This window comes from Amblyomma americanum, chromosome 9, assembly GCF_052857255.1.
Source record: "Amblyomma americanum isolate KBUSLIRL-KWMA chromosome 9, ASM5285725v1, whole genome shotgun sequence".
Classification (NCBI taxonomy): Eukaryota; Metazoa; Arthropoda; class Arachnida; order Ixodida; family Ixodidae; genus Amblyomma; species Amblyomma americanum.
The window spans coordinates 48,919,036-48,944,598 of record NC_135505.1 but is presented as its reverse complement, the minus strand read 5'-3'; the positions used below and the strand labels follow the sequence as shown (position 1 = coordinate 48,944,598).

General features: G+C 50.9%; 1 protein-coding gene and 1 pseudogene across 1 annotated transcript in view; both read right to left on the bottom strand.

Annotated features, from left to right (window-relative positions):
* Positions 1–203: 203 nt before the first annotated feature.
* On the bottom strand, positions 204–1,112 carry LOC144103335 (ubiquitin-conjugating enzyme E2 Z pseudogene; annotated as a pseudogene).
* A 1,956-nt stretch (positions 1,113–3,068) lies between these two features.
* Positions 3,069–25,563, bottom strand: part of LOC144104269 (acetylcholinesterase-like) — a 35,155-nt gene continuing 12,660 nt past the window's right edge. The window contains exons 3-4 of the mRNA XM_077637163.1: positions 6,033–7,249; positions 3,069–4,073 (exon numbers count right to left, since the gene is read on the bottom strand). Coding sequence (XP_077493289.1) covers positions 3,932–4,073; positions 6,033–7,249 — 1,359 coding nt within the window. The 3' untranslated portion in view covers positions 3,069–3,931. The remainder of the gene's footprint in view (positions 4,074–6,032; positions 7,250–25,563) is intronic.

The following is a 25,563-nucleotide window of genomic DNA, read 5'->3' as shown; positions in this document are numbered from 1 at the left end:
AAAAGTGTGTTACTGTTCTGTTCTGAACGTGATAAGCATACAGGAAAGATCTTCGCAAGCACTACAATTTTTTTTTTAGTGAAACAAGAAGGACCAATTCTTCGCTTTAGCACAGATAACAGGACGCCGGCATTGAACTATGCGGGTATTTCATCGGCTGCTTCCGCTGCTTGTCGAAAAGCTCTTCACAAGTACTGGAGAGACTACCGTTGCTCAGACTGGTCATAAACTGGCGGTAGCCTGTCCTCGTTCTCGAATTCTGCAACTTGTGCTAGAGCCAGATCAGCTTCATACTCAGCGGCTTCTTCAGCGGCTTTCTTAGCGGCTTCTGTGTCTGTCGCTTGGTTCCTCTTGTGTACTTCCATTTTGAGAGCGTTAAGTCGCACAAGAAGCTGTTTGAACTGGAACGTACCGACAGGATATGGACTGTAAACATCCTTCATTTCTGTGGCGGTGAGATGCAGCCTTGACTCTGCGATGTTCTCATACTTGTCGTACATTTTCAGGAAACAGTCCAGTATCCTATGCCGGAAGGAAGGCGGGCACTGAGGGTCTTTCTTGAGGGCGCTCTCTACTTGACCGCACACGGCCACCCTCAACGTCTCGTGACGAACAAACTCGTTGTATCTGTCAGAGTCCCCTGGCTGCTTTTCCTTGTCGAGTCCGTTGAAGTATGGGCGGTTGCCCATCACCGACTGTACACTAAGCAACACGCTGGCGAGGCCATAGGCCGAAGTCCAGCCAGGTCCGGTCGCAGTGCCGATGGTGCTTACGTCGACTTCACCGCTCCTGTCGAGGTGGACGTTGAAACGGACCCGGCCTGCGTCCGTGGTAATGTGAGACATACGGGGCGGGCTGAGCGGGTAGTCCGGGGGACAGCGGAGAAGAAACTGGAAGAATCCGCCCTCGTACGGCGTTCCGACGGAACCCACCATTAGTACGTGGATTGTGGTGACGTTGTTCTCCTGGAGCGAGATGAAGATGCCCTCCAGAGGACTGGCGTTGAGCTCGGCGATATCCTGCAGTACTCTCAGCACAGTCTGAGGGGGCGGCTCGTGCTTGTGTTCCACTAGGTCCCAGGTGTAGCAGCTTGTTGGAACCACGCGCTCCATGACTGTGCAGCGCGCTCGATAGATGACAATTTCGAAAACATCCGTATGCTAGCCTCTTGAGCTGTACTATTGTTGTTGTTATAAACATGTTCACTAGCCCGTGCCACTCAGCACTTCTTTCTCCTCGCTTAAAAACGCTAATGCATGGTAATTTTGTCTCCTAATTATCTAAGCTTGACGGCACCGTTCTGCAGTCGTGCACATTGTTCTCATGAAGTCTAACCACGACAGGCTGCCTAACTGAACGGCGGTTCACTGCAGCTGCGTACTACCCTTTCGCTGACTTTTATCTCCTAGCCGCATCGTGTCGATACTGCAGAAGAGGGGGCTGTGATACATGCGATTGTAGAAGCAGAAGTAGCGCCTGCATTCGTATAGGAAGAAGTTGGCTCTGTTTCGCTCGCGCGCTCGCACCACTTAGGGACCACCGCCGTTTTCCGTCCCTGCTCCGGGGCTTCTCCTTCGCGTTTCACGTTACGATATGAAACTAATTTCGAAAAGTATATTTCAGAAGGCAGAGGCTGAAACACATTGCCGTGACGGCTTTTCGTGTTACTAGCATCATCCTATTAAGTACTATGCGTGCTAACACGCCCTCTTCCGAAGAAATTTGCTCAATTAAAATGGCTGCTGTAATGTTGAATGAATATTTGAGCAGTGCGGAAGACAAGAAGGCAGTGTTGCGTAGGAGATTAATAATGAACGCTACAAAATAACTGCAATAAATAGGTAGAACCAAACTGGAGGGCACTTGAGCTTTTGCGTTTAAGGGTGGAACACGACAGCGTGTTCCAGCGTTGCCAGGGTATTACTCATGTACGCATCAGTAGACAAAGGCACTTCACAAAATCAAAGACCACAACGCATACACTAGGTATACTTTTATACACTTGAAACCAGCGCGAAAAAAAAAAGACTTCGTAGCATGTTCTGCGCCTGCTAGCCTCGCTATTTGAAATACCTGGGTTCGATTCCGCGTATCTGCACATTACTTTTTTTATTTGGAACTTGTCGTGTTACAACGCCGACACCGCCAACACCGACTTCTTTGGGAGAAGAGCTCCTTGACGCTGTCGCGTTGAAACCTTAATTTGGCAGTTTTCAGTGCAACCTCCCATTAACAAACACTCTCAAGGTTAAGTCACTCGCATCATTAATGCCCTCTAGTGTAGAAGGTTGGACGGCCGCCGCCGTATATCTCAGTTGGTAGAACACCGCACGCGAAATTTGGAGGCCGTAGGTGCACAATAAAGAAAAATACCCTACGCTCCATGACTTCGGTGACTGCTGGCTTCCTTCATATGAAGGTCATAACGAGCCCCTGATTTTCCTTGTCTTGTATGGTCAATAGCTCAACGACGGCATCGGTACTGGCAGCCTTGATGCCATAGGTACCATAAGAGGGTTGTCGCGCAGCTTCTGCCCTGACCGTTGGATCACTACCTCCGCCGCTATGTAAGAGGGTGGCGCTGGTGAACACGCTCAAAGTTCGGTTACGCTACACACAAACACCCCAGAATGTAGAAGATTGTACAGCCATCGCCATACGTGGTTCAATTGTTAGAGCACCGGACACGAAATTCGGTGGTCGTGGGTTTGGACGTCTCCGCTGGCGTGTGGTTGTTTTTCTTATGCTTTGCATTGAATTATCTTTCAGTGATAAAATAATCATGCCTGTTGATTTTTCATTAAGCAATAAAAAAGAATAAGACTTTTAAAATTTTCGTCTATGCTTCATTGTTTTGGAGACTGTTGGGTTCCTTCATACGTCTCCAATTTCCATGTCGTTCATTATATATTCAGCACAAAGTACAGAATTCTATGTGCTGCACTAAAACAAAACGCGTATAGTAAAATGCGTTTTGGTGCGAAAAGAACCCGAAAAAAAAAACGAATAGAACAAAGTTTATTTGAGTGAAAGGGCTTTGAAAAAGAGTTAAAAAACCGTTTACTTCACGGGGTTCATGCTCCATTTTATGAAACAGAGTATTTGCATTAGAAAATACAAATATTCTATAGAACGGCACTATTATGCAATATTTAAATGTAAATCCTTCCGCTCACTAAAAAAAATTCAATACGCTACTGCTAACATTTCGAATAATGATGTCACAGTGACATAAAACATAAGTCAGGAGAGAGTAATAAAGCATTTCTAGGCCATATGAAGAACTCGAGAGCAAAGAATTTCTTCTGTGCACTTATGTGAAATATGTGTCTAAGGACCTGGATTTGCCATTTACTTAAGTGGGTGCTCAGGTTATTATTTATTTGTTATCCTTAATTTTTTATTTATTTTTTTAGTATCTATAGGACGTTGGTAATTAAATGATCAAACGTTGAGGACAGAATTTAGACCAAAATATCGGAAAAAGATAGTAGTGTCAAGCAGTGGTGACGGCAGTCGAAGCAGCGATGAAGACGAAGTAGTGTGCGCGTTGATTTCTTTATTGTAAAGTTTATAATGGCTTATTCTGCGGTACGTCTGTCTGCTTTATGTTGGTTTCTGTGGTGTGGCTCCAAACAAAAGAATAGTTTACCTCCGAAGGAAATTAAGCATTTATACATGAACTAGATTAGAAGCGGCAGGAAAAACTACAATTTAGCCAACAAACAGAGTTTTCGACAGACGCAGAGATATGAAATACACAGCACGATTGCAAGATATTTGCATAAAATTATACACCAAATGTATCCATTTCCACCAAATGTATTCACTGTATCCATTTCCTCTGTTACCTAAAATTGTCATATGCATCTCGAATCACGCTAATATTTCAAAACAAAGCACTAAAAACAAAACAAAAGCTTTGGACTTCTCAGAACACCGACTTCCAGCGTTCACACTCGCTCTCGCGAAAGCCTCTCGTCTCGTTGAACTGTCCATGGCCCATCGTGATTACGACGGGAGAGCTCCTGGTGTACTTCGGCCACTTCTGCCCGCTTGGGAGCTCAGGAACACTGTAACCAGAGAGCGAGCGTGCCGAATTAGTTTAGCAGGGGTACGCGATTCAATAGAGTCAGCCACCGAGCTGTTTTGGCAATGGCGCGCACGGCTAGGTCTATCAGTTAACCTTTGATTTACTGCTTTGTATGGTTATATATTATTGAAACAAAAACTGGCGCTGGTTTAGCTCTGGTTAAACCTGCAATCACGCGGTAGCTACAGCTGGCCGAGTGGAACTTGCTCAGTTGAATTGTACAATCAGTCTTTCGCCGCTCCGTTTCGGTAGGCGTTCCTTCTTCATCTTCGTCCCACTTGACACGGCGTATGCGCACGGCTGTAGAAAATCGGTTTTGCCGGCTCGAATGTCATATTATACATTGTGAGCCATGTAATCTCTGGTCCATATTCCTATATCTATAGCTGCAAAATAGTACAGGACATGCAAGCTGGTGGTATTGGTGTTGGTGACTTTTAGGCTTGCGGTCCCTTGCAAGGCATACAGCTCAATAACTACTTAAACTGCCATCACAGTTCACAGAAAGTAACCACAAAACATTCTTGAAACCAACTAACCAAACAACCTAATTTTTGTCGATATATGAAATAATACATACGACTAAGCAATAGTAATAATTGGCTATCAACAAAGGCAAGGCCAATGACTGTCTCACTATTGGCGAACACCTTAACGACATCATAAGGTATGAATAAAAGAGTGAAAATTAAAACAGGAAGACAAAGGCTCCGTAGTGGAAGGGTCCATAGTCAGGCTTTATGCAAGGGTTGGTGGAGTTTGGCCTTGAAAAAGTACAAGTTCTCCATTGTTCACTAGTGACCCTACGCATCACATTTAGATGCGCTGGCAGATATGTTAAAGTCCACCTCGTTGCACTGAAGATGGCACCCATGAACGACGCCAAGAAACCACGTACGACCAAATAAAACAGCTCCCGATATCTACCTTGAGCCGTGCATGTCGTCTCGCTAAAGCCGAGAACAATAGGAAGCCATATTTTTCCGCTCGCATAGCCAACCCGAAACTTCCAAGGTCGGAGCGTCAAAATTCGTGAGATTATTTCGTCTTGCGATTAGCTTCTTTGAATGTGGCCGGAGCTTCACAGCAGATTTCAGCTGTATCCGACCGCACGATAGTATCGTGACTGAGCCATCAGTTCAGGCTTCGCGAGCGCAGGGCTCTGACACTTCCGAGAATGCCAGCAGCAGCACGCCCCATCCGCTTCCTCTGTTCCGATGGAACCATTGCGTATTGATACGGATCAGTAACCATGACAGACCATAGCTTGTTTCTTTTGAATCTCAAGCAGAATTTGTTCGAGGTGCACATTATAGCCCCAGTTTGCGAGATATAAGTCTGTCGAGGGCAGCATGTGGCGATTCCACCACAGCACGCTATTTAGTTCCCTAAAGCACCCCTACGTCGCGCTTTGAGGCTGCCATCGGAGATGGCAGGCCACTCGCGTGTCTTAAAACTCTTAAAAGCACCAGTCCCTAGCTTTGTCACAAGAAATATTAACTTCCCATCTGTTTTCCTCCTAATCCGTATACCTGAGATAAGGGCGCCGATGATCGGATTTTGAGTCTTCTGGTAGATAACATTAGCTCCGCCTAGCTCATTGAGCACCACGGAGCGGTCCCATATTTGCCCCGCTTCGATAAAGGTCAAATGAGGAAGAAAACGGCACATGCACCGTACAAACCTGACCCCACACAGGTTGCTACAAGTTGTGTTTGCGCCAGTCCCCATCTGAGGAGACCTGCACAAACAGTGCCCTATCCGTTCAAAAAGCAGTTGCAATTAACATAATGAGCAAATGGTCACAGTCGAATCAATGCGTGAACTGCGTTTTACATTACTGCGTGCGTTTGCCGGCAAGTGCAGCTAGACAGCACACTCTCAATCACCGCACGTAACAAATGGGAAACGAAACCGAAGCGCCAGGGCTGGGACCCACCCGCTTTCGGCAAAGGTGGCCAGGATGCGTACGAAGGCCTCGCTCATGCTGCCGTCTGGTGTGTCAGGCTGCTGGGCGTACAAATGGCCGAAGGCGAACGCCAAGTCGGAGATGTGGGGCGCGCCCGTCCAGCTGGGGAACGGCGCTGTCGGCAACTTGTGGCCGAACACGTACGCGAAAACGTTGCTGCCCCTGTCGCTGTGCTTTTCTGCGAGGAGCCGAAGCGGGCAGTTGAACATCCAGTCCGACAGGTAGTCGAGGTACAGCCGCCTCAGAGCGTTGCCGTCGTCCTTCGAAACGTCAGCCGTGTAGTTATCCAATATGTGTGGCGTATCCACCTTCTGCCACGCTGACAAGATGGCGTTGAGAGTGTCGATGAGACTTTCTGACACCTCCAGGTCTTCCGCCAAGAGCTCCGGTTTCGCCGAAGCCAGGAACGGGAAAGCAGCTTCGTCCAAAGTGACGCCCGCTATGATGTCGACGGAGCCAAAAAATCCTCGTTTCAGGGCGGCCAGTGGCATCTTGGGCAAGAATGAGTCATGATATGTGGGTAAAAATGCGAGCAACCTCGGTGCCACGCTTTCGGCGGCAGCCCTAACCAGCTCGTCAGCAGACTTGCCCCTGAAGCAGTCTACGATTTCGTCTGGGTTAGACGAGAGATCGATACTGCCGCCTTTGGAGCAGCCCACAATGTCGGCCACTTTGCTGCCCTTGGCCATGCTTTCGTGGACCATGTCCCATATGTCTATGCTGGACATGCTGCCGCTCATCAGCACCGCTCTCCTGAAGAGACCCTCGCTCATCGGGGAGAGGACGTGGGCGTGCGCACTCGCCGCGCCCGCGCTCTCTCCGAACAAGGTGACTCGCTGAGGGTCGCCACCGAAGAACGCAATGTTGCGCTGTACCCACTGCAGGGCCATGAGCTGGTCCAGCAGGCCCACGTTGCCCGGAGCCTCGGGGGAGTCGGCGCTCATGAAGCCCAAAATGCCGAGGCGGTAGTTCATCGAAACGACCAGCAAGTCAGCCATGGCGGAGATCGTGGCGCCGCTGTAGTTCGCCTGAGTGGCGCTGCCGAAGTTGAAGCCTCCGCCGTGAATCCACACGAGCACTGGCCGACCGGTGTCGAGATGCACGACGCGATCGGGGACCCACACGTTCAGCCGCAGACAGTCCTCGGCGTACGTGACGCCGTGCATCCCAAGCACGGCGCTTTCCACCTGCATGGCGACGAAGATCAAAAGTGATACAACCTGATAATGGCGTAACTCTTCATTAATCCTTAAAAATGGTTGGGACACCGTGCGCGCACATATTATTTTATCTGTAGATAATGAATGGACTGCCTACAGATTAAAATTCCTGCAAATAAATAAAAAAAAGTCAGCTTGGTAAAATTGATCTCTTCCCCACACTATCTGTCCCCAATAAATGGAACTATTGGGATAATTAGAGAGGTCTGAGGAGCTATTCTTAAAGAAAATATGCAATCTTTTCGCAGGAATGTGCTTTTCCCGCGTTTCTTATAAAACCAGAAAACAAGAAGTTTCAGCTTCGAAACCTAACCTTTTGAGGTCATACAGGGAGAGCTGGCGAGCGACACTAAAGGTGATACTTCAGTCCAAGATAAAGTTCTCTTCAGTCGTCTCGTCTGAACGAAGCACTACGCGAGATACGAGCGAGTCATTGAAGAGAATATGCCAAGCATTGTCTCCGGGACAAAAAGATCTATTGTGCCGTGTTACAGGCTCAGAGTGGGAAGAGGAGGGTCACAGGTGATGAACGGGCGTTGGTGCACGATTCATGTCCTTCATCGCCGGAAAGTAGCACAAACCTTTCTTCAAGAAGTACCCGTGGCAGCTCGAGCCCTTCTTTTTCACGTAACAATAAATCAGTGCTGTTTAACTGGCGTAATTTTACATATTGCACATAATGTCCAGTTAGCCACCCTGTCATACACGTTGCAACAGAGTGTACGCAATGACGATTTTAACATTGCGCAATGTTCCGTTTACATGCAACACACTTTGCATAGGCAAAAGCAAAACAGAAGGCGGCACTAGGTCGGTTTGGCAGTATGGCACGTGATATGAAAACACGTTCTTGAGGACAAAACAGTTCCCAACCCGAAGACGCCCATACAGTACAGGGTGAAAGTCTGTCCCGCTGACTTTCAATAACTCAATACCATGTGCGTGCTGTGGCTATCCCATCTCCAGGAATGTTCAAAGCAATCAGTCCACCTGACACCCCTGTTGCAAACTCCTGCATTTTCTTTCACTAGAGATCCACTACGTAACACTAAGCGACCAAAGATTATCTGCAATGAAAATTTTATGCCCATTTCCTCTTCCTAATTTAAAATAGGATACCAATAAATCGCGTTTGTTGCCTCTCTTGCTGTCTTAACCTTACACTCACCATATCGTTTCCATGGTTAGCTGCGTTGTCCTCAGTCCGTTGCGTTTTGTTCGATTTTATGGCGCATGAGCGGTGAAGGTTATCATGCGTCAAAACTGGGGGCTAAAAGTATCAGTTCGGCAAAGCAACGGAAAATATACAAACATGGAGTTTGTTTCAACATTTCGTTCCTTCAGAAATTCAGCGACCGAAGAAAAATTTACAATTGTGTTTAACCTAAGAATAATCTGTTAAGGAATGGAGTGTGTTTATTAGAAAATGGAATAAAATGCTTTCCTCCTAGTTATTGACGTTTTCAGCTCGTTCTTAAACGTGGCTTAACGTCACCATTTCTCCGCATGCTTCACAGGTACGTTTGGCTTGCTTCATTTGTAAAAAAAAAATTCTTTTAGGTTGTGTATGTTCAACGCGAAGACGACATAATATCACTTCGATGAAACGCTCTTCATGAGTGCACAGCTGCTATTCTCCCGAGATGTGACTTATCAGGCGTAGATTATTATTTACAGGGTTTTTCGATGCAGACTGTCATTTACCACCTCGTTTTCTGTGTGGTAACTTCATGCAGTGTCTCAAAGGAATCTTTACTCTCTTGACTTTCTTCTTGCGCGCTTGAGCAGCGCGCATTTGCGCTCTCCCGTTGTCACCAATTCTAACGTGAGATTGGACCCAGCAGAATTATACATATTTTTTGAAAAGCAAAGTTGTGGTATCACTCCATTGTCTAAGACTAATTGTGTCAGCATGCTGATTTTACCAGTGCATGTTATACTGTTTCCGATGCTCTCATTTACCATTTCCTCTACAGTGACCAAGACAGCGTAACATTGTGCCTGTAAATGTTGATGCACACCGAGGAAGTGTACTTTGTTGCCAGTTCCTTCCACTACTCTGCTTCCGACGTAAACTGCAGTTTTCGAAACATCTGTATGAAATGAAGTGTAGCTGTTTTTTCACCTCCTCTGAGATATTTTTGCATGATATAGAGGTGAGTTTTTATAGAACTGTGCATGAGTGAGCCCGCAGACTGCGGGAAAATTGTACCATGCAGGCGGTACAAATTATTTTCTGCAGAAAAACAATTTTCAATCGGGAATGCTCTGGGGTGGTCAGAACGAATTGTCATCCCCGCTCCCATTTTCACCCGGTCAATGGTTTCATATCCGAAGGACCTAGCGTACCTTCAGTCAAGATCACTCTTACCGTGCTGCGCACATCCGCGAATCCTCGCTGTAAACAGCGTCACGATATTTGTAACTGCAGGCGTCCGGGCCCTCAAGCTTATCGTCTCCGCCGGCGCCAAATATACGCCACGCGGTTCGCTTTCGTTCGCTTATCAAGTCGTTGCGAACTCCTTTTTCATGTAGCGCTATCTCGGCTATCTAGCTTGGACGGTTTATTATTGGTTTTTGTTTATTTCGATGGGTGCTGCTCCCGTCCGTTAAACTATAGCCGGCGGCGACTCCTGCGTGCATGTATCGCGGTGTTTTAAATATCCATCGCCTTTGAACACATTCGAACGCCTTTGAACAACAGCTCCACCGCATCTTGCTTGCATCACAGATCGGTCTTGCTCTATCAATTTCAGCGCAGGTTCCTGCAGCAATAAGGTGACTGTCCTGGCTAGTTCCATGAAGAATTTTTGTAATAACAATACTAATTGGTTTTTGGGGAAAGGAAATGGCGCAGTATCTGTCTCACATATCGTTGGACACCTGAACCGCGCCGTAATTGAAGGGATAAAGGAGGGAATGAAAGAAGAAAAGAAGGAGAGGTGCCGTAGCGGAGGGCTCCGGAATAATTTCGATCACCTCAGGATCTTTAACGTGCACTGACATCGCACATCACAAGGGCGCTCCATGAAAACGTAGCCGCCGGTTTTCTTTAATTGGTTTTTTGGCGAAAGGAAATGGCGCAGTATCTGTCTCATATATCGATGGACACCTGAACCGCGCCGTAAGGGAAGGGATAAAGGAGGGAGTGAATGAAGAAAGGAAGAAAGGAAGAAAGAGGTGTCGTAGTGGAGGGCTCCGGAATAGTGTTGTGGTGTGTTGGGTTTTATGGCGCATAGGCAACTAAGGCCATCATGCGCCAAGCTCGAGGTATAGCAGAAATTTCTTGATTTTATAGAAATGTGAAAATCGTCGATGGTGCAGAGCGCTTAAATAGTTAAAATTACCTCGTGATGATGAAAGAAAAAGATACTACAAATGGGTACTATTAAGAACATTTAAAGAGAGTCATGTCAACTCAGCTGCCATCCTTATCAAGGCAAGGATCTTGAGGCTTCCAACCAATCAAATACAGCCCTCACCCTTTTTCTCAGGAATGAGAAATTGCTGAGGTGTATCAGGCGAAATACTGTGTCATGATTAACATATTCTTTAGAAAACCAGCTTCTGCTAAAAATTTAAAAACGCAAGACATGTCCACAATTGCATTGTGACGACCCCCCATAATGCGCAGGTCCACACGGGACGGAGAGGCAAAGAGACGCCGTATGGCTCAGTTTAAACAAACAGATATATTCAATAATTATACATGATTATGATTATACATCAGAGGCTGGGGCGTCCGAGCTTACGTGCCGACGACTTCATGGGGACGATGGAGAGGCTCCGGAGTTGAGCTCGAACGGTTGCTGGCAGAAGCTGCACGCCGTCGGGCTTCGACGCTGAAGGCCCTCTTGGCGAACGATGTCGTCCTGAGCGTCCTCGCTTCCGTACTCCTTGTCGATTTTTATATCCTCTTATCCCCGCATTCCCTAGGGTGAGGACGCCCACGCCGGAGTGGGAGGGGCCTAGGGCTTTCACTTGGGCGCACAAACACACCACCGCACTTATGGTCTCGCCCCCGTCACGTGTTGAGTCCGAGGGAAAGAAGGTTGTCGTCGAGGTAGCGTCGGCTGTGGTAGACGGGCTATAGCCCGCTGACGGTTCCCGCGGGTCACCGACCTCCGTTCTCCATCAAATGACACTCGCCACTAAAGGCCGGAACGCGAGGTCACTAAAAGGCCGGGAAAGTGGTCCCTTGTCCTGGGATGTGCTCGGGAGGGTTGGTGATGATGTCCGCCGTCTTGTCACGGGGCCAGGCCCGCCGAAACGAGGCCCTTTGTCCCCGGCATGGTTACGGCAATTGGGGAAGATAACGCCCGTCTCCCCGCGGCGGCGGCGGCGGCGGCGTTCGACACGTGCCGACACTATGGAAAGGGGATCCGGTTGTGCTTAAACCCCTTCGTTTTGGTCGTTCACTCTCAACGAGTATGGCTCGGTAATTGATGATGCCGCTGTCACCAGGGTCTTTTCCGTGCGGTCCATGGCGGCAGGCCCGAAAGCAATCCCACTCAAGTTGCTTGCAGCCATATACAGTAGAAACTTGTCTGCTGGCTGCTTCCAAAACGAGACCGGCTGTCGCCGATCTCCTCTCTTCCAGCTGAATTGTTTTCCCTTGAGTGCTTTCGCCGCCACTGAGGGCTTCGTCTACGCCGCGCCGTCGAACGCGGACCCTCGTAGCACACACAAGGAACGTCACACTCGCTCACCCTCCAGAAGAATGTTCTCCGAACATTTGAGTCCATGCAGCTCCCCTTCGCTTTCTGAATCGCCTCGTACAGTGCGTCCGACAAAACAATTTTCGCTGCACTCAACACCACTGCACAAAACCATATGCCTCAGCTGTCATAACTGGCGTCTCCAGGGGCAGCACTGATCTTCTTTTACAGATAAACATGAAACTCAGCACCCAAGCCTCTCCTTTCTAGTCCAAACTTATAAAGGAGCTCCCACTTCGAGCATGATCACGGCACAGACAAAAATATAGATAACGAAAGGAAGTAGGGCAGGTTCTGCATGCGCTCCGCGTGCTCTCCTGTGAAGGTGTTACTTAATGACAGAAAGGTTTAACTACCAACTCCGATATCTTAACACATAAGCACATAGCAATGTTATGGGCTGCGGCATTACACAATTCTAACCAGTTCACAACTCCGCTCTGTTTACGCCATTAGTCCGACTTAGCTTTCCGATTTCGCAGCGGATATCGGCTTTCATGAGTCATACCAAGTAAGTCTGTGACCCTTTGTCTGCTTTGAGACTCGCGAGGGCTCGTGGCAGGAGCCTCTCCTGGCGTTATCTGCGCGGCAACCTGGCGCGCTTCTTCTTCTAGCAATGCATGAAGTAAATCCGGTGGCATTCCGGCCGTCACCTCTGGCGCCTGCCGAACAAATGCAGGAGAGGGCGTTTCTTGCGAACTATCTGCGCGCTCCGCTTCACTTCTGTCCCCATCAAAATCCGCGCTTTCCCTTTCCTCATTTCGTGAATACTGAACCGGTGCCGACTTGAGGCGATTTGCGTGTATCCTTATCAAGCGCCGGTTCACGTCTCGGACTCTGAAGATTACCGGAGAAAGCTTCTCGACAACCTCGCACGGTCCTCTCCACTTCGTCTGGAACTTACGAGCTAGCCCAATCTGCCTTTGGCAGTTTTCAATGTACACGCTGTCCCCCACATTAAACGGCGCGTCTCTTGCACTGCGATCGTGCACCTCCTTCCTGCGCTTCGCCGCTTTCTTTAAGGCCTCCTTTGCGATGTCCCTCGCCACTTGCAAGCGCGATTCTAGCTCAACCTTATAGTCGTCCAGTGAAGCGTATGGGACACGACGGGGGCCCTCTGGCACTTCACTAGGCTGGTCCGGGTCTCGGCCGTAGAGAAGAAAGAATGGCGATTCGCCCGTGCTCTCGTGTGCTGCGGAATTGTAGGCAAACATTGCATACGGGAGCCACAGGTCCCAGTCCCGCTGGTCGCGCGAAACAAAATGCGACAGGAACCCGGCCACGGTTTGGTTCAGTCGCTCCACCGCGCCGTTGCAAGCCGGATGGTACGGTGTTGTCTGCTTCTTAGCGATCTTAAGCAGCTCGCAAACTCTCCTCATTAGCTGCAACCCTCGGGGGTCCATGTCGGAGCACGATCTGTTCGACAAATGCTCTTGCAACCGTGTCTGCCTTCTGATCTGGGAGTGCTACCGCTTCCGCGTATTTTGAAAGGTGATCGACAAATACTAAAATGTACCTGTTTCCGGAAGTGGTCGTGGGCAATGGGCCCATTATGTCCATACCTGTCCGCTCGAAGGGAGCCGAAACCTCAGGGAACGGCTGAATTGGAGCTGGTCTTCGTCCCTTGGGTGTTTTTCTTTCGAGACAGGAATGTCACTTCGCACAGTAGTCTCTAACATCCTGTCGCATGCCACTCCAAAAGTACAAACGCTCCACACGCCTGCGTGTCTTCGCTACGCCAAAATCACCGGCGCATGGCGCATCGTGAAACGCGCGAAGAACCCTTTCTGTCCACGACCGAGGAATGACGACTCTCTCTCAAGCGGTTTTCTCTGGTCTCCCTTTCCTGGTTGGCCTCGTGCGCCGACACAGGGTGCCGTCTTTGCCAATGAAATAACCTAGCTGTTCGGGGTAAGACGGTGCGCCCTCTAAGCTTTCGATTATTCGCTTCAGGTCAGGATCTTTGCACTGCTCTGTGCGTAATTCGGCGGGGTCGACTATGGGGACAAACTCATCTATAGCTGCCACGGCAGCTGTGCGGCTGAGTGCATCAGCATTCAGATGTGTCTTTCCTGACTTGTGCTCCACTTCAAAGCAGTATTCCTGCAGGTGTAGATTCCATCTAGCGAGTCGCGAGCTAGGGTCCCTGACACTCATCACCCATTTCAGAGGATGGCAGTCTGTGACTAGCTTGAATTTGCGGCCATAAAGGTAGCATCTGAAGTGCTTTACTGCCCAGACAACGGCGAGGCACTCCCTTTCCGTAGCTCCGCACTTTTGCTCTGTGGGGTTCAGCTGTCGGCTAGAAAAAGCAACGGGATGTTCTTTGCCCTCGATAACCTGACATAGCACGGCACCAACTGCGAACTTTGACGCATCTGTGGCCATAACGAAGGGCAAATTAAAATCCGGGTGGCGCAACAGCGGTGCACTCATTAGCTTCCTTTTCAGGGCCCCAAAAGCATCCTCCGCGTTTTCGTCCCAGCGAAAGGCGACATCTTTGGCTGTGAAGGCGGTGAGCGGCTTAGCGAGCTTGGCGAACTCCTCTATGTGCCTTCGGTAGTAACCGATAAGGCCGAGAAACTGCCGGACCTGGCGGACGCTAGTCGGGGATGGAAAATCGGAGACACACATTAGTTTCTCGGGGTCCGGTCGCACGCCGTCAGCTGAAACAACGTGCCCGAGGTATTTCACCTCGTTTTTGAGGAATTGGCACTTAGAGGGCTTCAGCTTGAGACCCGCTCCTCTTAGTCGCACCAAAACCTGCTCAATATCGCGCAAACGGTTCTCAAAACTGTCACTGTATATGATTATGTCATCCATATGCACGAAGCACAGCCTCCCCAGAAGACCTGCCAGGATAACATCAGCGGTTCTCTGCCAGACAGCAGGGCTGTTGGCCAGACCCATCGGCATTCTTTTCCATTCATAGTGCCCTGAGGGCGTGTTGAATGCCGTTTTCTCGGCATCTGCCGGATCCATTGCTATCTGCCAGAATCCCGCCGCCATGTCCACTACCGTGAAGTACGTGGCAGAGCCCAGCTGAGAAAGCGTCTCCTGTATATTGGGGATGGGGTATGGATCGATGCGAGTTACGGCATTTAGTTTGCGGTAGTCCACTACCAATCGATACGAGCCATCTGGCTTTTCCACCAATAGTGCTGGCGCTCCTCAGGGTGACTGAGTGTTCTACAATGCCGCGATCAATCAGGTCCTGCACCTGCCGCTCCATCTCCTCACGTTGGGAGTAAGGAATCCTGTACGCACGCTGGTAAACGGGCGATGAAGTGCCGGTTTCTATCCTGTGCTTTATAACGCCACAGCAGCCAAAATCCAGGTTCGACGCGGCGAATACCTCCGAGTAGTCGTTCAGCAAACCAGCCAGAGCCTCCCTCTCCCTGGATTTTACGTGAGAAAGATCGAACGACGCCTTTGGAGCAGCCGAAGGACTAGCATGCTCTACAGTTGCGAGTACCGTATCGGTGGGCTCACGTTTCTCTATCGCAGAGGTGAAGAAAGCCAATGTTTTGTTCTTGGGAAGGCTCAGTGGCTGCTGGCTACAGTTAACCGCCCGTAGGGGCACTCTGTGGGCGTCATTAACTGTCACGAGGCACGCGGCTGCCTTCAGGCCATTGCTGAGAGAGTCGAGCTGCTCAAGCACTCCCACGGCGCCGCTCTCTACATCTGAAGGCACACACGCGTACAAAATGTGCTCCGACCAAGGAAGGACGACCGCCTCATCGACCAGCCTGACGGCAACCCGCGAATATACCTTCTCCAATGATCCCACTGTTTGACGGGTGTCAATATCGGTAATGCGAATCTCAGCCCCTCTCCTGTTCAAAAACGGAACTTTTGAGCCGCCCGCATTAACCTCTTCCTCAGAGAATGAGACTACTACCTTCCCTTTTCTCAAAAAATCCTGCCCTAATATACCTGACACTCCGTTTGGCAGAGACACCGTGTCCGGGCATACGTAGCAGGGGTGCTCCAATGCAATTCCGCCGAGAGAGAAGTGTAACCGGTAGAGTCCACTTATGCCAAGAGGATCCCCCGTTATGCCTACAAATTTCGTTGCCACACCACCAGACGCTTCCAACACCTCGCGGTCCCCCTTCCTTCGAAGCGTGTTAAAACTGCTCTCCTTAAGCAATGTCACCTTTGACCCCGTATCTATCAACAATTCCATGCAACAACCATTTAACTTGCAACGCACAACAGGGCATGCCTCGTTGGCCACTCAAAACCACCACCACCTCATCATCCACTGCTCCCTCCCCACACTCCTCAGCATGGGGAGGACTATCTAGTTTTTTGTCTCGGTATCTGGAGCCCCGCTGTAGGCTTGCTTAGGGCGTGTCTCGCCTGCTTCTCTTTGTGGCTCCCCACGGCGCACGTTTTGGCAGAACCTGGCGATGTGTCCGCGACCATGGCAAGCGAAGCATACGATTTCTTCAAAATCTCGCATACCGCGCCTGTAGCTTTGTGGCGGTCTCCGGTTTCCAGCGAATGGGCGCTGTTGAGCGCGCGCTTCAACCTGGCGTTCCACCTGCTGAGATAGCAGCTGTTCTAAGCGATCTAACCGCTCTGTCAAGAGAGCAACCTCAGGGTTGAGCACCGCTCTCTCTATGACGCGTACTCTCGCTGCGGCTGTCGTTAACGCCTCATTTCGTTCCTAATCCAATGCGGCCGCCACGGCTTGGTCGAAATTGCTCGGCTTGCGCGAGAGCACGAACCGGCGCACGGTGTCTTGCAGACCAGCCACAAACAAAACGGTCATTTCCTCTTTAAGTAGATCCTCCGCGTATTTCTTCCTTAGCTGGCCTCCTTCCTCCTCCCTGCTTAACGTATCGCGTGCTAGGCGCTGAAGCCGCGACGCAAACGTTCGCACGTCCTCCCCTACCATCTGTCCGGCGTCACGGAACCTCTGTACCCGCACGTGACGTGGTTCAGTGTCGAAATGCTCAAACGCGAGCTTCTTAAATTCCGCAAATGATTTTGTGGATTTTACTTTTTCGTCTCGCCATGCAAAATCATGAGCAGCTCCTGCCATCTTACACCTCGCCATTCCCACATTTGAGCATCGGACCATCCCCCCCTTTTCCCAATCTCTTCTAGCATGGAAAAGAAATCGCAGATTGGAACCCCTGTCTTATCTCCCGTAAACGTCGGAATGACGCTTCCTAATGCCAGCATGCTTGCTCCGAGCGACGGCTGTGGAGTGGGAGCTCCCTCAGATAAAGACATTTTTTTTTTCAAGCCCTCCGGTGCCTCAAGCTTCTCAAATGGGGGTAAAAGTCCCACAATCAGTCCCGTGATTCCCTTTTGATTACAATTTTGAAGTCATGAATGTCACAGCATTCAGAGGACATTTGCTTTTGAGACCCCACTTCTGACACCAGTGTGATGACCCCCATAATGCGCAGGTCCACACGGGACGGAGAGGCAGAGAGACACCGTATGGCTCAGTTTAAACAAACAGGTATATTCAATAATTTACACATGATTAAGGTTATACATCAGAGGCTGGGGCGTCCGAGCTTACGTGCCGACGACTTCATGGGGACGATGGAGGGGCTCCGGAGTTGAGCTCGAACGGTTGCTGGCAGAAGCTGCACGCCGTCGGGCTTCGGCGCTGAAGGCCCCCTTGGCGAACGATGTCGTCCTGAGCGTTCTCGCTTCCGTACTGCTTGTCGATTTTTATATCCTCTTATCCCCACATTCCCTAGGGTGAGGACGCCCACGCCGGAGTGGGAGGGGCCTAGGACTTTCACTTGGGCGCACAAACACACCACCGCACTTATGGTATCGCCCCCCTCACGTGTTGAGTCCGAGGGAAAGAAGGTTGTCGTCGAGGTAGCGTCGGCTGTGGTAGACGGGCTATAGCCCGCTGACGGTTCCCGCGGGTCACCGACCTCCGTTCTCCATCAAATGACACTCGCCACTAAAGGCCGGAACGCGAGGTCACTAAAAGGCCGGGAAAGTGGTCCCTTGTCCTGGGATGTGCTCGGGAGGGTTGGTGATGATGTCCGCCGTCTTGTCACGGGGCCAGGCCCGCCGAAACGAGGCCCTTTGTCCCCGGCATGGTTACGGCAATTGGGGAAGATAACGCCCGTCTCCCCGCAGCGGCGGCGGCGGCGGCGTTCGACACGTGCCGACACTATGGAAAGGGGATCCGGTTGTGCTTAAACCCCTTCATTTTGGTCGTTCACTCTCAACGAGTATGGATCGGTAATTGATGATGCCGCTGTCACCTGGGTCTTTTCCGTGCGGTCCATGGCGGCAGGCCCTAAAGCAATCCCACTAAAGTTGCTTGCAGCCATTTACAGTAGAAACTTGTGTGCTGGCTGCTTCCAAAACGAGACCGGCTGTCGCCGATCTCCTCTCTTCCAGGTGAATTGTTTTCCCTTGAGTGCTTTCGCCGCCACTGGGGGCTTCGTCTGCGCCGCGCCGTCGAACGCGGACCCTCGTAGCACACACAAGGAACGTCACAGCCTTATCACTCAAGACCAGTACTGGATGAAAAGGGATGCATTGGTTATAAAACGGGGAAAAACACTTTTTCCGTAGCCTTTCCTGTATAGAGCATAACATTAAAATGTGATTGACTGTAAGTTCATCTCCGCATGTACAAACTCGTATGTCTTCTTTCTTCAGCAGAAAGTTGTGCGTAAAGTGTCTGTGACCTATCCTGACACGGCAGATAATGACCTCCTTGAAACATTTCTAGTGCACACATGACTTTCATTCATCTAGGACTGTTTTTATTAACCGTAGTTTGTTATTTAGTTCGTTGTTCCAAGTGGACTCCCACTTTTCCTTGCATTACTATGTAGTAAGTTCATGCAATCTCTATAGGGCATACCTATGCTTTTAATTTGCTTGTCACAAGCTTGAGCAGCGCACAAATCTGCTCTTTCATTGCCCTTTATGCCGACATAACTTGGTACCCAGCAGTGTTATGTTTTGTCCTTGATCTATGACTGTTGTAATGTTGTGTATGAGGTCGCCAAGCAGCGGAGTTATTGCATTCGCAGAATGAAGGGCTGTGAGCACACTTAGCGAGTCTGTGTAAATAATACTGTTGGGGAGGTTCTCATTCACTATTTTTTTCTATAGCTACACAGATGGCGTAACATTCCGCAATAAAGATGGAAGCGCCACTGTGGAAGTCTCACTATTTTATTCCAATTTCCCTGTACAACTGTGCTTTGAACGTATTGTGATGACCCCCATAATGCGCAGGTCCACCCGGGACGGAGAGGCAAAGAGACACCGTATGGCTCAGTTTAAACAAACAGGTATATTCAATAATTACACATGATTAAGGTTATACATCAGAGGCTGGGGCGTCCGAGCTTACGTGCCGACGACTTCATGGGGGCGATGGAGTGGCTCCGGAGTTGGGCTCGAGCGGTTGCTGGCAGAAGCTGCACGCCGTCGGGCTTCGGCGCTGAAGGCCCTCTTGGCGAACGATGTCGTCCTCAGCTCAGACTGGACTGCATCCGTTTACATGTGCTTTTAAGCACTTGATTAACAAAGGACTAAGGGCGGTCATTTCCAGTGGCCCGCCCAAAGCATCAATTCTCCAATCAAAAATAACATGCGAGATGGGGACAACCCCTTGGGTTGGGCTTAGCCTCGAACCCAGAGTCTGTTAACAATACAAACTAAATAAACAACAAAAACGCCACCACTCTCTCTCAAGTGAGAGTATACACAGGCTCTCTCTTCGGAGCTAATCCTTGCCTCAGGCATGCATACCGCCTCCCACCATCGGTCCGCGTCGCTCGTCAACAACAGAGGAGGGGGCGAAAGGGCCCACGATGCTGCCGCGCTACCGACGGCGGGACACAGCTAATAAGCATGAATAGGTTCGTCTGTTGCTCCGGGAAACCAGACTAAGGGTCGCCCCTGTCTTCCCACATTCTTGGCGAGTCTTGCCTGTCCGTCACGGCCATCCTGGGAATGCGCTTTTGTTCACTAGCGCCTGCCTTTCCACATTCTTGGCGAGTACTGCCTGTCCGCCATGACAGGTGTCCGTCACGGCCCTTCTGGGAATGCGCTTTTGTTCACGAGGCACGGCGGGAAGCTGTGGGTGCCTTCCCGGCGATAGCCCACGTCGTAAGGGGAAGGAGGGGGGGCTAGGGCTTTCACTTGGGCGCACAAACATACCACCGCATCGTGGTCTCGCCCCCCCTCACGTGTTGAGTCCGAGGGAAAGAATGTTGTCTTCGCGGTAGCGCATAGCGTCGGCTGTGGTACGGCGCGCTCTGGATCGCTGACAGTTCCCTTGTCCTGGAATGTGCCCGGGAGGGCCGCCCCTGAAACCGCCACGCCAATTGGGGAGGATAAAGCCTGTTTCCCCGCGGCGGCGGCGGCGGGTCCGGTTGGGTCCGGTTGGGCTTAAACCACTTCGTTCTGGTTGTCACTCTCAACGAGCATGGCTGGGTAATTGATGATGCCTGTCATCTGGGTCTCCGTCTACGCCGCGCCGTCGAACGTGGATCCTCGTAGCACACACGGAATGTCACACTCGCTCACCCTCCAGAAGAATGTTCTCCGAACATTTGAGTCCACGCAGCTCCCCTTGTCTTTCTGAATCGCCTCGCACAGTGCGTCCGACAAAACACTTTTCGCTGCACTCAACACCACTGCACAACACCATATGCCTCCGCTGTCATAACTGGCGTCTCCAGGGGCAGCACTGATCTTCTTTTACAGATAAACATGAAACTCAGCACCCAAGCCTCTCCTTTATAGTCCAAACCGGACGAAATAAATTTACCACAGTTACAAAGGAGCTCCCACTTCTAGCACGATCACGGCACAGACAAAAATATAGATAACGAAAGGAAGTAGGGCAGGTTCTGCATGCGCTCCGCATGCTCTCCTGTGAAGGTGTTACTTAATGACAGAAAGGTTTAACTACCAACTCCGATAACTTAACACATAAGCACATAGCAATGTTATGAGCTGCGGCATTACACAATTCTAACCAGTTCACAACTCCGCTCTGTTTACGCCATTAGTCCGACTTAGCTTTCCGATTTCGCAGCGGATATCGGCCTTCATGAGTCATACTAAGTAAGTCCGTGCCCCTTTGTCTGCTTTGGGACTCGCGAGGGCTCGTGGCAGGAGCCTCTCCTGGCGTTATCTGCGCGGCAACCTCGCGCGCTTCTTCTTCTAGCAATGCATGAAGTAAATCCGGTGGCATTCCGGCCGTCACCTCGGGCGCCTGCCGAACAAATGCAGGAGAGGGCGTTTCTTGCGAACTATCTGCGCGCTCCGCTTCACTTCTGTCCCCATCAAAATCCGCGCTTTCCCTTTCCTCATTTCGTGAATACTGAACCGGTGCCGACTTGAGGCGATTTGCGTGTATCCTTATCAAACGCCGGTTCACGTCTCGGACTCTGAAGTTTACCGGAGAAAGCTTCTCGACAACCTCGCACGGTCCTCTCCACTTCGTCTGGAACTTACGAGCTAGCCCAATCTGCCTGTGGCAGTTTTCAATGTACACGCTGTCCCCCACATCAAACGGCGCGTCTCTAGTACTGCGATCGTGCACCTCCTTCCTGCGCTTCGCCGCTTTCTTTAAGGACTCCTTTGCGATGTCCCTCGCCACTTGCAAGCGCGATTCTAGCTCAACCTTATAGTCGTCCAGTGAAGCGTATGGGACACGACGGGGGCCCTCTGGCACTTCACTAGGCTGGTCCGGGTCTCGGCCGTAGAGAAGAAAGAATGGCGATCCGCCCGTGCTCTCGTGTGCTGCGGAATTGTAGGCAAACATTGCATACGGGAGCCACAAGTCCCAGTCCCGCTGGTCGCGCGAAACAAAATGCGACAGGAACCCGGCCACGGTTTGGTTCAGTCGCTCCACCGCGCCGTTGCAAGCCGGATGGTACGGTGTTGTCTGCTTCTTAGCGATCTTAAGCAGCTCGCCAACTCTCCTCATTAGCTGCGACACGAAGTTCGTTCCCCGATCTGTCAAGAGTTGCCTCGGGGGTCCATGTCGGAGCACGATCTGTTCGACAAATGCTCTTGCAACCGTGTCTGCCTTCTGATCTGGGAGTGCTACCGCTTCCGCGTATTTTGAAAGGTGATCGACAAATACTAAAATGTACTTGTTTCCGGAAGTGGTCGTGGGCAAGGGGCCCATTATGTCCATACCTGTCCGCTCGAAGGGAGCCGAAACCTCAGGGAACGGCTGAATTGGAGCTGGTCTTCGTCCCTTGGGTGTTTTTCTTTCGAGACAGGAATGACACTTCGCACAGTAGTCTCTAACATCCTGTCGCATGCCACTCCAAAAGTACAAAAGCTCCACACGCCTGCGTGTCTTCGCTACGCCAAAATGACCGGCGCATGGCGCATCGTGAAACGCGCGAAGAACCCTTTCTGTCCACGACCGAGGTATGACGACTCTCTCCCAAGCGGTTTTCTCTGGTCTCCCTTTCCTGGTTGGCCTCGTGCGCCGACACAGGGTGCCGTCTTTGCCAATGAAATAACCTAGCTGTTCGGGGTGAGACGGTGCGCCCTCTAAGCTTTCGATTATTCGCTTCAGGTCAGGATCTTTGCACTGCTCTGTGCGTAATTCGGCGGGGTCGACTACGGGGACAAACTCATCTATAGCTGCCACGGCAGCTGTGCGGCTGAGTGCATCAGCATTCAGATGTGTCTTTCCTGATTTGTGCTCAACTTCAAAGCAGTATTCCTGCAGGTGTAGATTCCATCTAGCGAGTCGCGAGCTAGGGTCCCTGACACTCATCACCCATTTCAGAGGATGGCAGTCTGTGACTAGCTTGAATTTGCGGCCGTAAAGGTAGCATCTGCAGTGCTTTACTGCCCAGACAACGGCAAGGCACTCCCTTTCCGTAGCTCCGTACTTTTGCTCTGTGGGGCTCAGCTGTCGGCTAGCAAAAGCAACGGGATGTTCTTTGCCCTCGATAACCTGAGATAGCACGGCACCAACTGCGAACTTTGACGCATCTGTGGCCATAACGAAGGGCAAACTAAAATCCGGGTGGCGCAACAGCGGTGCACTCATTATCTTCCTTTTCAGGGCCCCAAAAGCATTCTCCGCGTTTTCGTCCCAGCGAAAGGCGACATTTTTGGCTGTTAAGGCGGTGAGCGGCTTAGCGAGCTTGGCGAACTCCTCTATGTGCCTTCGGTAGTAACCGATCAGGCCGAGAAACTGCCGGACCTGGCGGACGCTAGTCGGGGATGGAAAATCCGAGACACACCTTAGTTTCTCAGGGTCCGGTCGCACGCCGTCAGCTGAAACAACGTGCCCGAGGTATTTCACCTCGTTTTTGAGGAATTGGCACTTAGAGGGCTTCAGCTTGAGACCCGCTGCTCTTAGTCGCACCAAAACCTGCTCAATATCGCGCAAATGGTTATCAAAACTGTCACTGTATATGATAATGTCATCCATATACACGAAGCACAGCCTCCCCAGAAGACCTGCCAGGATAACATCAGCGGTTCTCTGCCAGACAGCAGGGCTGTTGGCCAGACCCATCGGCATTCTTTTCCATTCATAGTGCCCTGAGGGCGTGTTGAATGCCGTTTTCTCGGCATCTGCCGGATCCATTGCTATCTGCCAGAATCCCGCCGCCATGTCCACTACCGTGAAGTACCTGGCAGAGCCCAGCTAAGAAAGCGTCTCCTGTATATTGGGGATGGGGTATGGATCGATGCGAGTTACGGCATTTAGTTTGCGGTAGTCCACTACCAATCGATACGAGCCATCTGGCTTTTCCACCAATAGTGCTGGTGCTCCCCAGGGTGACTTTGAGTGTTCGACAATGCCGCGATCAATCAGGTCCTGCACCTGCCGCTCCATCTCCTCACGTTGGGAGTAAGGAATCCTGTACGCACGCTGGTAAACGGGCGATGAAGTGCCGGTTTCTATCCTGTGCTTTATAACGCCACAGCAGCCCAAATCCAGGTTGGACGCGGCGAATACCTCCGAGTAGTCGTTCAGCAAACCAGCCAGAGCCTCCCTCTCCCTGGATTTTACGTGAGAAAGATCGAACGACACCTTTGGAGCAGCCGAAGGACTAGCATGCTCTACAGTTGCGAGTACCGTATCGGTGGGCTCACGTTGCTCTATCGCAGAGGTGAAGAAAGCCAATGTTTTGTTCTTGGGAAGGCTCAGTGGCTGCTGGCTACAGTTAACCACCCGTAGGGGCACTCTGTGGGCGTCATTAACTGTCACGAGGCACGCGGCTGCCTTCAGGCCATTGCTGAGAGAGTCGACCGGCTCAAGCACTCCCACGGCGCCGCTCTCTACATCTGAAGGCACAAACGCGTACAAAATGTGCTCCGACCAAGGAAGGACGACCGCCTCCTCGACCAGCCGGACGGCAACCCGCGAATATACCTTCTCCAATGATCCCACTGTTTGACGGGTGTCAATATCGGTAATGCGAATCTCAGCCCCTCTCCTGTTCAAGAACGGAACTTTTGAGCCGCCCGCATTAACCTCTTCCTCAGAGAATGAGACTACTACCTTCCCTTTTCTCAAAAAATCCTGCCCTAATATACCTGACACTCCGTTTGGCAGAGACACCGTGTCCGGGCATACGTAGCAGGGGTGCTCCAATGCAATTCCGCCGAGAGAGAAGTGTAACCGGTAGAGTCCACTTATGCCAAGAGGATCCCCCGTTATGCCTACAAATTTGGTTGCCATACCACCAGACGCTTCCAACACCTCGCGGTCCCCCTTCCTTCGAAGCGTGTTAAAACTGCTCTCCTTAAGCAATGTCACCTTTGACCCCGTATCTATCAACAATTCCATGCAACAACCATTTAACTTGCAACGCACAACAGGGCATGCCTCGTCGGCCACACAAACTACCACCACCTCATCATCCACTGCTCCCTCCCCACGCTCCTCAGGCTGGGGAGGACTAACTAGTTTTTTGTCTCGGTATCTGGAGCCCCGCTGTAGGCTTGCTTAGGGCGTGTCTCGCCTGCTTCTCTTTGTGGCTCCCCACGGCGCACGTTTTGGCAGAACCTGGCGATGTGTCCGCGACCCTGGCAAGCGAAGCATACGATTTCTTCAAAATCTCGTATACCGCGCCTGTAGCTTTGTGGCGGTCTCCGGTTTCCAGCGAATGAGCGCTGTTGAGCGCGCGCTTCAACCTGGCGTTCTACCTGCTGAGATAGCAGCTGTTCTAAGCGATCTAATCGCTCTGTCAAGAGAGCAACCTCAGGGTTGAGCACCGCTCTCTCTATGACGCGCACTCTCGCTGCGGCTGTCGTTAACGCCTCATTTCGTTCCTCATCCAATGCGGCCTCCACGGCTTGGTCGAAATTGCTCGGCTTGCGCGAGAGCACGAACCGGCGCACGGGGTCTTGCAGACCAGCCACGAACAAAGCGGTCATTTCCTCTTTAAGTATATCCTCCGCGTATTTCTTCTTTAGCTGGTCTCCTTCCTCCTCCCTGCTTAACGTATCGCGCGCTAAGCGCTGAAGCCGCGACGCAAACGTTCGCACGTCCTCCCCTACCATCTGTACGGCGTCACGGAACCTCTGTACCCGCACGTGACGTGGTTCAGT